This window comes from Leguminivora glycinivorella, chromosome 12 (genome assembly GCF_023078275.1).
Source record: "Leguminivora glycinivorella isolate SPB_JAAS2020 chromosome 12, LegGlyc_1.1, whole genome shotgun sequence".
NCBI lineage: Eukaryota > Metazoa > Arthropoda > Insecta > Lepidoptera > Tortricidae > Leguminivora > Leguminivora glycinivorella.
The window spans coordinates 206,818-222,875 of record NC_062982.1 but is presented as its reverse complement, the minus strand read 5'-3'; the positions used below and the strand labels follow the sequence as shown (position 1 = coordinate 222,875).

The following is a 16,058-nucleotide window of genomic DNA, read 5'->3' as shown; positions in this document are numbered from 1 at the left end:
AGAAAAACATGATAAGTTTGTTAGTCATTTATTTGTATCATTAAATAAGTGACTTGGCTCTAAGCAATATACTATATACTTGTGAAGGTATAGTTTGTTTTAGATCCGTTTCATGTATGTTTTGACTATTTGTAGTTTTATATGTTACGGATACTTTACGAAATTTACTGATACCTTTGCTATGCCTATTTTTGTGTTGTAGGTAATGTTTTGTTTTTAGACAGCGGATGTGTCTAATGTATTTGCTTAGATTACTATGTGTTTAATGTATGTGATGTACATGAGTTTATATTGGTTCAAGGGCCAATGTTAGAACCTACGTAAGTTTATTAACTATGAAGTTCGTATGTGCACCATTATAAACTCTACTGGTTGAATAGAATCGTCTTCTAGACAATGTCATCAATGTAAACATGTCAATTTGGTTCAGTTCGTTTGCCTGTGCGGTCGGCACAAATATACATTGGAAAACTATCTAGTATTTTATTTACTGTGTCCACGGATATTTCCAACTTACGTATCTTATTAATAACTCCGTGGACATCGAAAACTCTTTCGATCCTATATCTTTATCCCTCTCCTTTCATTAGCAAGTGATAGAGATATTAGAGATGAGAATTCCTCTACTTTGTTGTCACGTAATAAAGCCATGAACAAACTGACGACGAAGCATCTTCTAATCTTTTTTCTCGTTCACACATGAACGCGCGACATTTAGAACGAAAGCTACCTATCTCGCTTTACCGCGCCGCGTTGCCAGCTGTCGCTTTACTTACGCCCGTGTTGTCATTCCGGACCGAAAGGTTGTAAGTAACCGAAGCTAAATATGAAAACTTGACATTTTTGTGTTGCTCTGCTAAGTAGCTCTCGCTCTCGGTCGGCGCAGTCACACACTCGTTCTTGATCCAAACGACTTGTATACTCTTTTATAATAGCTACTAATAAAAGGTAATACATTTATAAAATTTGGGCACGCTAGAATATTTAAATTTTAAATATCTGAAATTAATGCTTGGTGTACCGCAAGGTTCCGTATTAGGACCATTTGTCTTTTTAAGGATATTTTGTAAAATTTTCAAAGTAATCTAAAATTATATCTAACCGACAAGGTATTTACGGGCAGTTATAAAATATATATTCAAAATTAAGCAATCAAATAACTATTTGTCATGTCTTAATTTATGTCGTGGTCACTCTCAGTTTCTCAACTCAAAAAATGTTGATACTGAAATGTATGTGTATTGAATGTGTCAGGATGGGTTGTTGTGCCGCATATACTACGCGCCGCAGTTCCACCGCTTGCGGCACGCGCTGCTCGCGGCGCTCGGCGACCTCGAGCAGCCGCGCGCCGGCGACGCGCGCTGCTGCGACGACCTCAAGGACAAAGGTGCTTTTATCATTACTCTAAACTTCACCCACACTTACCACTCACATTCATGTACCTTCCAGAAGTCAAACCTTAAAGGGATAAGTTCGCCTTTGTACTGTCTATCCTGTGTCATATTTGTGTTTTGTGTTTTGTACAATAAAGAGTTTATACATACATACAAACCTATTGAACACCTAAGCAGAATATGTTGGCTTCAAGCGAACTCGAGCTCAGCATTACTTCGATCAATTATTAGGGTTGGCACAACTTGACGTGCCTTAGCGTGCACGACAACAAATACAATTAGATTTTTGATAGCCCTAAATAGTCTTAAAAAGGGATAGTCCTACATACTGCATATTTATGCATTTTAGAGAGGGCTAAAACAATCGACTCAGAATCGCTGTGAAACTTCCGTTTTGTATGGTTTCTTTTCTGTAACATTGTTCTATTATTTATGCTGTGTAGTACATATTAGTAGCTCACTAAATGTAAATTGAATATAAGTAGGATATTATGGGCCATTTTTTTTTTCAAAGTTGTCCACCTCACTTTTTTTGTAACATGGGTATTTTTACGCGATTTATACTCAAAATCGCAAGGTCCTTCGATCCTAATAGGATAAAAAAAAATGTCCCAAGATTTCCATACATTTTTCAAACCATCCATTCCGTTACGACCATACATAATGTATGAAAAAAATGGTAACAGAATGGGAAAAATCCTTGGGACATTTTTTTCTCCTATTAGGATTGAAAGAGCTCGCGATTCTGTGTGGAAACCACATAAAAATTTCCAAATCCAAAAAAAAGTGAGGTGTACAACTTTGACAAGAAATGGCCCTTATAGCAATCGTTGTAATGTTCGTTGTAGACAAGAGTCTGTGCGACATCGAGGAGGGCTTCATCCGCTCGCTGGCGCACTGCGTGCCGTGGGCGGCCAAGGGCGGCAAGTCCGGATCCACCTTCTGCAAGACCAAAGGTACCATTACATTCGTTACAACAATACATATTACAGTACCACTCATGCATTTTCTTTTAATTATAAATGGGCTTACTCTTGGCCACAGACTAGCCAAAGGCAAAGACGTGGTCTACGATGGAGTGAGCTCGCCCAGAAGATGCCTGTTCACTCTTGATTTGGTTGCCGGGTTGTATGAACTCGGAAATATAGCCGCGGGCAAGGAATTTTCGATTCCAATCTAAAAGATTACATTTAAATATGTATTATTTTATAAGGAAAAAAAGCCTTACATTCGTAAGCTTACGTGGCAGCTTCCGGTATGCAACGACACGATGCTGGAATAGTATGCTCCCGCCAATAAGAAACTAATTTACCTACTTTGTTAATTTTAAATTGTGTGTTGTTTTAAACAAATTATTTCCATTATTATCCTTACTTACTATATAATATTATGAATGGGAAAGGGTGTGCGTCTGTTTGTTTGTCCGTCTCTCACGGCGCAACGGACCGACAAATTGACGTGATTTTTTAAGTGGAGATAGTTGAAGGGATGCAGAGTGAAAAAGGCTGCCTTTTGTCTCTTTTTTTTGCCCTCCGCTTAATAGGGAGTATTTCGCAGATGACCGCTACGTCCTGAAAGAGATGACGAAGCCAGAGTGGACGCAGTTCCTGCTGTTCGCGCCGCACTACTTCAACTACGTCACGAGCTGTCGCAGCCAGCAGTTGCCCAGTCTATTAGGTAATTAGATATTTCTCATCTACGCTAGATTCTTAAGACACAGACTAATATAATGAAAACCTAATATCCCGTCCTGCTCATGTTTTCCTGTGTGTTCTTAGGAGGTGCGTAGGTAAATAATCATTATTGCAAATAAAATATTGCCGTATCGCCAACAGTGGTGAAATAGCTATTTGTTTTACAAGGGGGCAAAGTGGCTGTTTAACCGCACGTGCCAATATTGATATCCGAGCAAGCGAAAGATTTCAATATTGAAGCGCGAGCGTAAAAAGTGGAATTTTGAGCGTTGCGAGGGTTTTAAGGCACGAAGGTTAAACAAACTTTGTCACCGAGTGAAACACAAATTTTTTTATCACACCAACACGAACAAAGTATTGACTATAAAATATGAAACTAAATCATATCCATTAATTAATTCAATACTTATGATTCAAAATCATCATTTATAAGTAAAATCTACCAGCCCGTTTAAGATATCAAGTTAAAATTTGTATGAAATTACTTTGCACTCTTGTGGGTAAAATGCAATTTTGCTATCTGTTTTCGAATAGCAAAGTGAGCCTTGATCCGTTGGGGTGGTGAAAACTTAATTGTAAGTGAATTTTCATGTAGCACCGATATCTCGGATCATACTTTGAAGCCGCCATCTTTGATTGTTTGCCTTTACACTTAAGTAAAAGTAATGTTTGTGTACTTAGCCCGTATAGTGGGCGTGTACTCGGTGGGCGGCGCGGGCAACGGCGTGCTGGTGATGGAGAACGTGTGGTACCGGCGCGCGGGCGGCGGCGCCAGGTTCGACCTCAAGGGCTCGCAGCGACACCGCCTCGCCGCGCCCGCGCCCGCCGCCGTGCTGCTCGACGAGAACCTGCTGCAGCGTGAGTGTCGTCCCGTCCCGCACTACACTACACATCACTATACTTAGCCCGTATAGTGGGCGTGTACTCGGTGGGCGGCGCGGGCAACGGCGTGCTGGTGATGGAGAACGTGTGGTACCGGCGCGCGGGCGGCGGCGCCAGGTTCGACCTCAAGGGCTCGCAGCGACACCGCCTCGCCGCGCCCGCGCCCGCCGCCGTGCTGCTCGACGAGAACCTGCTGCAGCGTGAGTGTCGTCCCGTCCCGCACTACACTACACATCACTATACTTAGCCCGTATAGTGGGCGTGTACTCGGTGGGCGGCGCGGGCAACGGCGTGCTGGTGATGGAGAACGTGTGGTACCGGCGCGCGGGCGGCGGCGCCAGGTTCGACCTCAAGGGCTCGCAGCGACACCGCCTCGCCGCGCCCGCGCCCGCCGCCGTGCTGCTCGACGAGAACCTGCTGCAGCGTGAGTGTCGTCCCGTCCCGCACTACACTACACATCACTATACTTAGCCCGTATAGTGGGCGTGTACTCGGTGGGCGGCGCGGGCAACGGCGTGCTGGTGATGGAGAACGTGTGGTACCGGCGCGCGGGCGGCGGCGCCAGGTTCGACCTCAAGGGCTCGCAGCGACACCGCCTCGCCGCGCCCGCGCCCGCCGCCGTGCTGCTCGACGAGAACCTGCTGCAGCGTGAGTGTCGTCCCGTCCCGCACTACACTACACATCACTATACTTAGCCCGTATAGTGGGCGTGTACTCGGTGGGCGGCGCGGGCAACGGCGTGCTGGTGATGGAGAACGTGTGGTACCGGCGCGCGGGCGGCGGCGCCAGGTTCGACCTCAAGGGCTCGCAGCGACACCGCCTCGCCGCGCCCGCGCCCGCCGCCGTGCTGCTCGACGAGAACCTGCTGCAGCGTGAGTGTCGTCCCGTCCCGCACTACACTACACATCACTATACTTAGCCCGTATAGTGGGCGTGTACTCGGTGGGCGGCGCGGGCAACGGCGTGCTGGTGATGGAGAACGTGTGGTACCGGCGCGCGGGCGGCGGCGCCAGGTTCGACCTCAAGGGCTCGCAGCGACACCGCCTCGCCGCGCCCGCGCCCGCCGCCGTGCTGCTCGACGAGAACCTGCTGCAGCGTGAGTGTCGTCCCGTCCCGCACTACACTACACATCACTATACTTAGCCCGTATAGTGGGCGTGTACTCGGTGGGCGGCGCGGGCAACGGCGTGCTGGTGATGGAGAACGTGTGGTACCGGCGCGCGGGCGGCGGCGCCAGGTTCGACCTCAAGGGCTCGCAGCGACACCGCCTCGCCGCGCCCGCGCCCGCCGCCGTGCTGCTCGACGAGAACCTGCTGCAGCGTGAGTGTCGTCCCGTCCCGCACTACACTACACATCACTATACTTAGCCCGTATAGTGGGCGTGTACTCGGTGGGCGGCGCGGGCAACGGCGTGCTGGTGATGGAGAACGTGTGGTACCGGCGCGCGGGCGGCGGCGCCAGGTTCGACCTCAAGGGCTCGCAGCGACACCGCCTCGCCGCGCCCGCGCCCGCCGCCGTGCTGCTCGACGAGAACCTGCTGCAGCGTGAGTGTCGTCCCGTCCCGCACTACACTACACATCACTATACTTAGCCCGTATAGTGGGCGTGTACTCGGTGGGCGGCGCGGGCAACGGCGTGCTGGTGATGGAGAACGTGTGGTACCGGCGCGCGGGCGGCGGCGCCAGGTTCGACCTCAAGGGCTCGCAGCGACACCGCCTCGCCGCGCCCGCGCCCGCCGCCGTGCTGCTCGACGAGAACCTGCTGCAGCGTGAGTGTCGTCCCGTCCCGCACTACACTACACATCACTATACTTAGCCCGTATAGTGGGCGTGTACTCGGTGGGCGGCGCGGGCAACGGCGTGCTGGTGATGGAGAACGTGTGGTACCGGCGCGCGGGCGGCGGCGCCAGGTTCGACCTCAAGGGCTCGCAGCGACACCGCCTCGCCGCGCCCGCGCCCGCCGCCGTGCTGCTCGACGAGAACCTGCTGCAGCGTGAGTGTCGTCCCGTCCCGCACTACACTACACATCACTATACTTAGCCCGTATAGTGGGCGTGTACTCGGTGGGCGGCGCGGGCAACGGCGTGCTGGTGATGGAGAACGTGTGGTACCGGCGCGCGGGCGGCGGCGCCAGGTTCGACCTCAAGGGCTCGCAGCGACACCGCCTCGCCGCGCCCGCGCCCGCCGCCGTGCTGCTCGACGAGAACCTGCTGCAGCGTGAGTGTCGTCCCGTCCCGCACTACACTACACATCACTATACTTAGCCCGTATAGTGGGCGTGTACTCGGTGGGCGGCGCGGGCAACGGCGTGCTGGTGATGGAGAACGTGTGGTACCGGCGCGCGGGCGGCGGCGCCAGGTTCGACCTCAAGGGCTCGCAGCGACACCGCCTCGCCGCGCCCGCGCCCGCCGCCGTGCTGCTCGACGAGAACCTGCTGCAGCGTGAGTGTCGTCCCGTCCCGCACTACACTACACATCACTATACTTAGCCCGTATAGTGGGCGTGTACTCGGTGGGCGGCGCGGGCAACGGCGTGCTGGTGATGGAGAACGTGTGGTACCGGCGCGCGGGCGGCGGCGCCAGGTTCGACCTCAAGGGCTCGCAGCGACACCGCCTCGCCGCGCCCGCGCCCGCCGCCGTGCTGCTCGACGAGAACCTGCTGCAGCGTGAGTGTCGTCCCGTCCCGCACTACACTACACATCACTATACTTAGCCCGTATAGTGGGCGTGTACTCGGTGGGCGGCGCGGGCAACGGCGTGCTGGTGATGGAGAACGTGTGGTACCGGCGCGCGGGCGGCGGCGCCAGGTTCGACCTCAAGGGCTCGCAGCGACACCGCCTCGCCGCGCCCGCGCCCGCCGCCGTGCTGCTCGACGAGAACCTGCTGCAGCGTGAGTGTCGTCCCGTCCCGCACTACACTACACATCACTATACTTAGCCCGTATAGTGGGCGTGTACTCGGTGGGCGGCGCGGGCAACGGCGTGCTGGTGATGGAGAACGTGTGGTACCGGCGCGCGGGCGGCGGCGCCAGGTTCGACCTCAAGGGCTCGCAGCGACACCGCCTCGCCGCGCCCGCGCCCGCCGCCGTGCTGCTCGACGAGAACCTGCTGCAGCGTGAGTGTCGTCCCGTCCCGCACTACACTACACATCACTATACTTAGCCCGTATAGTGGGCGTGTACTCGGTGGGCGGCGCGGGCAACGGCGTGCTGGTGATGGAGAACGTGTGGTACCGGCGCGGGCGGGCGGCGGCGCCAGGTTCGACCTCAAGGGCTCGCAGCGACACCGCCTCGCCGCGCCCGCGCCCGCCGCCGTGCTGCTCGACGAGAACCTGCTGCAGCGTGAGTGTCGTCCCGTCCCGCACTACACTACACATCACTATACTTAGCCCGTATAGTGGGCGTGTACTCGGTGGGCGGCGCGGGCAACGGCGTGCTGGTGATGGAGAACGTGTGGTACCGGCGCGCGGGCGGCGGCGCCAGGTTCGACCTCAAGGGCTCGCAGCGACACCGCCTCGCCGCGCCCGCGCCCGCCGCCGTGCTGCTCGACGAGAACCTGCTGCAGCGTGAGTGTCGTCCCGTCCCGCACTACACTACACATCACTATACTTAGCCCGTATAGTGGGCGTGTACTCGGTGGGCGGCGCGGGCAACGGCGTGCTGGTGATGGAGAACGTGTGGTACCGGCGCGCGGGCGGCGGCGCCAGGTTCGACCTCAAGGGCTCGCAGCGACACCGCCTCGCCGCGCCCGCGCCCGCCGCCGTGCTGCTCGACGAGAACCTGCTGCAGCGTGAGTGTCGTCCCGTCCCGCACTACACTACACATCACTATACTTAGCCCGTATAGTGGGCGTGTACTCGGTGGGCGGCGCGGGCAACGGCGTGCTGGTGATGGAGAACGTGTGGTACCGGCGCGCGGGCGGCGGCGCCAGGTTCGATCTCAAGGGCTCGCAGCGACACCGCCTCGCCGCGCCCGCGCCCGCCGCCGTGCTGCTCGACGAGAACCTGCTGCAGCGTGAGTGTCGTCCCGTCCCGCACTACACTACACATCACTATACTTAGCCCGTATAGTGGGCGTGTACTCGGTGGGCGGCGCGGGCAACGGCGTGCTGGTGATGGAGAACGTGTGGTACCGGCGCGCGGGCGGCGGCGCCAGGTTCGACCTCAAGGGCTCGCAGCGACACCGCCTCGCCGCGCCCGCGCCCGCCGCCGTGCTGCTCGACGAGAACCTGCTGCAGCGTGAGTGTCGTCCCGTCCCGCACTACACTACACATCACTATACTTAGCCCGTATAGTGGGCGTGTACTCGGTGGGCGGCGCGGGCAACGGCGTGCTGGTGATGGAGAACGTGTGGTACCGGCGCGCGGGCGGCGGCGCCAGGTTCGACCTCAAGGGCTCGCAGCGACACCGCCTCGCCGCGCCCGCGCCCGCCGCCGTGCTGCTCGACGAGAACCTGCTGCAGCGTGAGTGTCGTCCCGTCCCGCACTACACTACACATCACTATACTTAGCCCGTATAGTGGGCGTGTACTCGGTGGGCGGCGCGGGCAACGGCGTGCTGGTGATGGAGAACGTGTGGTACCGGCGCGCGGGCGGCGGCGCCAGGTTCGACCTCAAGGGCTCGCAGCGACACCGCCTCGCCGCGCCCGCGCCCGCCGCCGTGCTGCTCGACGAGAACCTGCTGCAGCGTGAGTGTCGTCCCGTCCCGCACTACACTACACATCACTATACTTAGCCCGTATAGTGGGCGTGTACTCGGTGGGCGGCGCGGGCAACGGCGTGCTGGTGATGGAGAACGTGTGGTACCGGCGCGCGGGCGGCGGCGCCAGGTTCGACCTCAAGGGCTCGCAGCGACACCGCCTCGCCGCGCCCGCGCCCGCCGCCGTGCTGCTCGACGAGAACCTGCTGCAGCGTGAGTGTCGTCCCGTCCCGCACTACACTACACATCACTATACTTAGCCCGTATAGTGGGCGTGTACTCGGTGGGCGGCGCGGGCAACGGCGTGCTGGTGATGGAGAACGTGTGGTACCGGCGCGCGGGCGGCGGCGCCAGGTTCGACCTCAAGGGCTCGCAGCGACACCGCCTCGCCGCGCCCGCGCCCGCCGCCGTGCTGCTCGACGAGAACCTGCTGCAGCGTGAGTGTCGTCCCGTCCCGCACTACACTACACATCACTATACTTAGCCCGTATAGTGGGCGTGTACTCGGTGGGCGGCGCGGGCAACGGCGTGCTGGTGATGGAGAACGTGTGGTACCGGCGCGCGGGCGGCGGCGCCAGGTTCGACCTCAAGGGCTCGCAGCGACACCGCCTCGCCGCGCCCGCGCCCGCCGCCGTGCTGCTCGACGAGAACCTGCTGCAGCGTGAGTGTCGTCCCGTCCCGCACTACACTACACATCACTATACCCGCTCCCTGCTTACCCGCCCCCCGCCTGGCGTATAAGCGTGCTCGCGCGATCACTAATAAAACATCTGGCCGCCCCTATCGCTCTTAAAAAAAAAATTACAATTTAAACTGTTTATTTCTATAAATAATTACAAATAACATGTTTTTTCTTAACTACTAAATATTTTTTGAGTTAAGAAAACTACTAAAAATAAACTTACTAATAGTACGATAGGGACGACCAGATGTTTATCGGGCGACCGTGCTCGCCTGCCTGATCTCACTCGTACGAGCGTGGTACGCGTTCGCCTACACGAGCTTAGACTGTGTGCGTAGGAACGCGCTTCTTTCATATACTTGATCGCCAGTATCCGGGGTGTGCTTTGGTATAGTCGCTATCAAATATATCCGAACGGGCAAACCGCTCACTGATAACAACACACGCGCTCTAACGTCGAGACAAAGGCAAGGATTTGGCGGATGTACCTCGAGGGCTCATCGCTTATTAGATCTCAAAAGCTCTCAGAGACACCACCACTCGTGAGCGTCAGAATGGCGGGTGTACATCAAGCAATCCTGGTGTGGTATACGTCAGGAGTTAGTGCTAGCAATGTGCCAAATGTGCGCCAAAATTCGAGCAATGTGCTCTTTGAACTCCAGAGATATCTAAGAAATTAATGACACCCGCCATTCTGACGTCAGGTTGGCGGGTGCACTTCCAATTCTAGCTAATGGCTGCCTACTCAAGGGTGAAAGTACTGCCTAAGGTTAGTGCTCGTAATGTGCTTCCACATGTATGAAACACACACTAATTCAGAGAGCCGTTGAAGAGTAATATGGGATTGAATAAATATATCTATAAGTATCACTTTTTTGTGAAAAGCGCCTACATGTTAATGCTGCATTGCAGGCAATGAACATTGCTATTTTATTTCAGCAGGCGTTATAGATATATTTATTCAATCCCATATTACTCTTCAACGGCTCTCTGAATTAGTGAGTGTTTCATACATGTGGAAGCATATTGCGAGCACTAACCTTAGGCAGTACTTTCACCCTTGAGTAGGCAGCCATGAGCTAGAACTGGAAGTGCACCCGCCAACCTGACGTCAGAATGGCGGGTGTCATTAATTTCTTAAATATCTCTGGAGTTCAAAGAGCACATTGCTCGAATTTTGGCGCACATTTGGCACATTGCTAGCACTAACTCCTGACGTATACCACACCAGGATTGCTTGATGTACACCCGCCATTCTGACGCTCACCACCACTCGCCTGCTGCGAAAGCAGATTAGAGGAGATTTAGAAGAACATGCTTGGTGCCAAAAACGCTAAAGTATTGGTGCCAAGAACGCTAAAATATTGAGGCAAATGTAAGCTTTAGGTACTGGTCCCACCAGAAGCGAGTATGCGATGAGCTATAGGCGATACAGGTAGTTGTTCCCGTGTAAATAAGAACTCGTTCGCGCTATGATCGCGTCTCTTTTGTTTACTCGCTAGCGACTATCTTTTGTTTAGCTTATCGCTTCCTCGCTTTTGGTGGGACCAGTGCCTTAGCATCATTTTAAGTTTGACGTGTCTATCTGTCTCTCTGTTAGTCTGTCTGTGTGTCTGTGTGGTAAACCCGACATACTCTTTTTTCTAATCTTATTTTTTTGTAATTATGAATTACTTATGTAAATAATTTATGTGTTTACCATGAATAAACTATTGAATCTTGTCTGTGGCATCGTAGCTCCTGAACAGATGAACCGATTAAGATTTCGTTTGTTTTTTGTTTGAAAGCTGAATTAGGAGTGTTCTTAGCCATTTTTCATAAAAATCAGTCCACTATGTCGGGGTTTTTTTCAAAATTTGAATTTTGTGGTTAGGTTATGGCACAATAACTACAGGTCATATTTGTGTTCCCCCAGTGCGGTGGCAGCAGCAGCTGTTCGTGGCGTCGCACACGGGCCGCGTGCTGTTCTCGTGTATAGACCGCGACACAGAGTTCCTCGCCTCCAACTCGGTCATGGACTACTCCTTACTGCTCGGTATTGACGGCCAGAAGCTTGTTCTAGGAATCATTGGTGAGGCTTAGTTTGTTGTAATTTCGATATAAATAGGCCTCTTGGGCTATCCATCAACGTTAGTATAGTCCCGTTTTTTTACACCTCACGCTGACGCTGTAAAATCTATGCCGGCTCTAAAATCTCCATATTCACGCAACTCGAATAGAAATTCTTGAAAATTTACCCATAAACAATGGTTAATAGGGCATTTTCAGAATTTGGGTCCCCCAATTAGCGTAAGTCATTAACAAAAATTAACACGCTGTCAGTTTTGTGACGACCATTTATTAAGCATAAAATAAAAATTTACTTTTTTCACGTTCTGAATGTAGATTATCACTTAAAGTTTATGTAACTATAACACAATAACAATATTTTTATTGAAATTTCATGCTTAATTATCGTCACAAAACTGACAGTGAGTTAATTTTTGTTAACAACTTACGCTAATTGGGGGGTCCCAAATTCTGAAAATGCCCAATAACTTGTGATGTCCACAGATTACATCCGCACGTTCACTTGGGACAAGAAGCTGGAGCACCTGGTGAAGAAGAACCTCGGCTCCGGCCAGCCCACCGTGGTGTCCCCCGACGAGTACAAGGCGCGCTTCCGCAAGGCCGCCCGCAAGTACTTCCTGCGCGCCCCGGCACCCTGGGACCACCTGCTGTAGCCCCGCTCCTGCTCCACTAGAGCCTCGGACGTGTGCAGCCCACCGTGCTGTCCCCGACGAGTACAAGGCCGCCCGCAAGTACTTCCTGCGCGCCCCGGCACCCTGGGACCACCTGCTGTAGCCCCGCTCCTGCTCCACTAGAGCCTCGGACGTGTGCAGCCCACCGTGGTGTCCCCGACGAGTACAAGGCCGCCCGCAAGTACTTCCTGCGCGCCCCGGCACCCTGGGACCACCTGCTGTAGCCCCGCTCCTGCTCCACTAGAGCCTCGGACGTGTGCAGCCCACCGTGCTGTCCCCGACGAGTACAAGGCCGCCCGCAAGTACTTCCTGCGCGCCCCGGCACCCTGGGACCACCTGCTGTAGCCCCGCTCCTGCTCCACTAGAGCCTCGGACGTGTGCAGCCCACCGTGCTGTCCCCGACGAGTACAAGGCCGCCCGCAAGTACTTCCTGCGCGCCCCGGCACCCTGGGACCACCTGCTGTAGCCCCGCTCCTGCTCCACTAGAGCCTCGGACGTGTGCAGCCCACCGTGCTGTCCCCGACGAGTACACGACCTAGACTAGGTTAGATCTGTCTAGTTATTTATATTTAGTCGATTTATTAATCTTTGTTATTACTTAAATCATGAACATAAATTATGTACACATTTCGCCATTTTTTTTTTTTCAAAACTGTCCACCCTACTTTTTTTGTAACGGGTATTTTTACGCGATTCATACTCAGAATCGCGAAGTCTTTCGATCCTGATAGGAGAAAAAAAATGTCCCAAGATTTCATACATTTTTCAAACCTTCCATTCCGTTACCGCCATACAGAATGTGTGAAAAAATAGTAACGGAATAGGAAAACACCTTGGGACACTTTTTCTCCTATTAGGATTGAAAGAGCTCGCGATTCTGAGTGGAAACCACATAAAAATTTCCAATTCCAAGAAAGTGGGGTGGACAACTTTGAAAAAAATTACTTATTTAAATGTAGACATAAAATGGAAGAAATGCTGCTCGGAGCTCAACTCCGTGAACGTGATGTCTTGTGTCAATATTGTTACGGAAAGGCAGAGCTGATACTGATAGACATCCATTAATCTGCACCATGTCTCTGTGAATAGCTAATACTAAAGATGTGATTTCATTTGTTAAATCTTCAGAAACTTTATTATACTTATTCACTATCTCAAGTATTATTCTCATTCCTTTATCGAATATAATTATGTAAGCTGCAAATTATTAAAATAAAATGATTGATTATAACGTTTACTGTGTTGTATATTTTCTTTTATGGTGTTTAAAACCCTTAAACGTAGCTTCAGCTACTAGAAGGGTTAGAATAGGGATTCTCCTTAAAGAATTTATAGAATTTTGAGAAAAAATAAATTCGTTCTGACCGTTGTCTGTCGCTGGAGTCTAAACTTGCTGGCCGGCGGGGTGCTCGTTCAATAACACACCTTTTACGAGGTAACACCTTGGCCCAGGAGTCCCTCAACAGCTTTTAAACCTATTCACCGAAAACTGATGTTTGAAAATTTCTCAGTCTATATTTACATACATACATACATACATAAAATCACGCCTGTGTCCCATGAAGGGGTAGGCAGAGCACATGAAACTACTCAAGTTTCAGTGCCACTCTTGGCAAATAAGGGGTTGACTGAAAACGAAACTGTGACACTGCAATGACAGGTTGCCAGCCTCTCGCCTACGCCACAATTTAACCTAGGATATCCCACAGTCGACTTCTACGACACCCACGGGAAGAAAGGGGGTGGTGAAATTCTTAACCCGTCACCACACGGGCACAGTCTATATTTAATTATTTATAAAGAGTATCATGGCATAGGGACTTCAAAATACAAAGTCAAGTGAACGAAGTAAGTCCTTTATTCCGGAAGATCCTTCCGCGAGTATATTGAAACAAACCGTCTTAAAATAATCATTAAACAATCTTCACAATCATACGAGATATCGAACATTAGGCACTAACTCAAATAATACCAGACCTGCCTGACCACAAATATATCACTACTAACTTTTTCCCGCGGCTTCGCTCGCGTTAAATTCAAAATTGCGGAATGCTCCATACAAACTTTACCCCCCCCCCCCCATTTTAGGGAAGTGTGGGGGGGGGGGGGACAAAAAGTAGCCTTTGTCACTCTCCATCCCTTCAACTATCTCCACTTAAAATATCACGTCAATTCGTAGCTCAGTTTTCCCGTGAGACACGGACAAACAAACAGACACACTCACTTTCCCATTTATAATATTAAAATAAATATGGATTGTCAAGAGGGCGCTGTTCTGATGTATGCGGTCACAGTTCAGTATAGTATGAAGAAAATAGTTGTAATGAAATCCCGCAAGATGGCGCGTAGTCAGATATCTCTGGTCAGGCTTGAGTACAAATGATTGACAGTCGAAGAGAACATGGTAAACACACAAGTATGATAGCTTACATTAAGGAAGGTGCATAAGTTAAGTATAAAAAGTAAATGTTAATAAATATATTTGATATATTCTGGATATAAGCCTCGTCCACGCGGACACTAGTGCCTGGAGAATACTCTGCTGTGCGGTGATTGTTTCTTATATTATAATAAGAGTAGAGACGCTGAAACACTAACAATTTCGCATTTACAATAAAAAGCAAAAAATAATAAACCTTTGAATTCAGATTTCTTATCGGATTGCAATAATCTAAACATCCAAATTATAAACAAATCAATTACTTTTGTAGTCGGTACCAGACCTGTTCATCGCCTTGCTATTCCTGTTTGCACCACCCAACCATACGCAGGCTGGTACCGACTCCAAAAATAATTGATTTGTTTATAATTTGGATGTTTAGATTATTGCAATCCGATAAGAAATCTGAATTCAAAGGTTTATTATTTTTTGCTTTTTAGTTTCTCCGTGTTTTGTAACGCGCTTATTTTTGAAGGCGGTTTTATTTTTTGTTAAAAAGTTAATTTATTTGTTGATTTTTAGTGGTTCCTTTTGATATTTTACGTATCAGTCCGAATATATGTACAGTAGTGAAAGAATTATCCTTTAACTCCTAACCATCGAGGAGTTGACCTTCCATCATCAGCTCAGCCACATAAAGTTATCACCATCAGGCGTAAATACTGGTGTACCTTTGAAAAATACACTAAAAACATTACATGTGCCTATAACATTTGAGGAGTTCCCTCGATTTCTCCAAGATCCCATCATCAGACCCCGACTTGGTGCCAATGGGACCATCTCGGGGTTATACCTGATCGAATGAAAAAAAAATTTTGAAAATCGGTCCATAATTCTCGGAGATATCGAATAACATACATACAAAAAAAAAAAAAAAAAAAAAAAAAAAAAAAAAAAAAAAAACATTCAGTCGAATTGAGAACCTCCTCCTTTTTTGAAGTCGGTTAAAAAAAAAAAAAAAAAGTGGACACGTTTTTGAAATGAAAATTATACATGTCGTACAGCAACCGGCAATAGCGTCGTACAAAAAGAAAGCCCCGAAAATATCTTACACCATTTTATTTCTAGAACCATAAGAGCGTGTCAGATATTTATGCAGCCTTTTTGTACGATGTTATTGCCGGTGACTGTACTTGCTAATCAAATTATTCAGGTAGCATCCTGTTTTATTTACTGAATATAACTTAAAAATTGTGCATTCGTAAAAAATGGCAAAACAATGATACGTTGCGTTCGTGTGAAACAATCACCGCACAGCGCCTTACGCTACAAGTACATACTTATCGATATATCACTCGCAATTTCACTGTCGTATTATATTATAGTATAATATTACTTTATCGTTCACGAGAACCTCCCTCGCGCTTGTACCTATTTACATTGTCACGGTTACCATTTGTTTAGAAACATTTATAAGTGTTTTGACACCAAGATATTTCTATTCGTTATTTGTGAGTGGCGTTACTACTTGCAAGATCATTAAAAAAAGTGTAGATTTACTTTCATCATAAATTATCAACTTTTGGGTTACC

The 16,058-nt window shown here is 50.5% G+C and overlaps 1 protein-coding gene across 1 annotated transcript in view; it reads left to right on the top strand.

The window, feature by feature from the left end:
* LOC125232063 (putative 1-phosphatidylinositol 3-phosphate 5-kinase) overlaps positions 1 to 13,323 on the top strand; it is a 65,708-nt gene extending 52,385 nt beyond the window's left edge. Inside the window, 5 exon segments of the mRNA XM_048137679.1 lie at positions 1,255 to 1,387; positions 2,243 to 2,350; positions 2,952 to 3,071; positions 11,261 to 11,416; positions 11,899 to 13,323. Of these exon segments, the coding sequence (XP_047993636.1) occupies positions 1,255 to 1,387; positions 2,243 to 2,350; positions 2,952 to 3,071; positions 11,261 to 11,416; positions 11,899 to 12,068 (687 nt within the window). The 3' untranslated portion in view covers positions 12,069 to 13,323.
* The last annotated feature ends 2,735 nt before the right edge of the window (positions 13,324 to 16,058 follow it).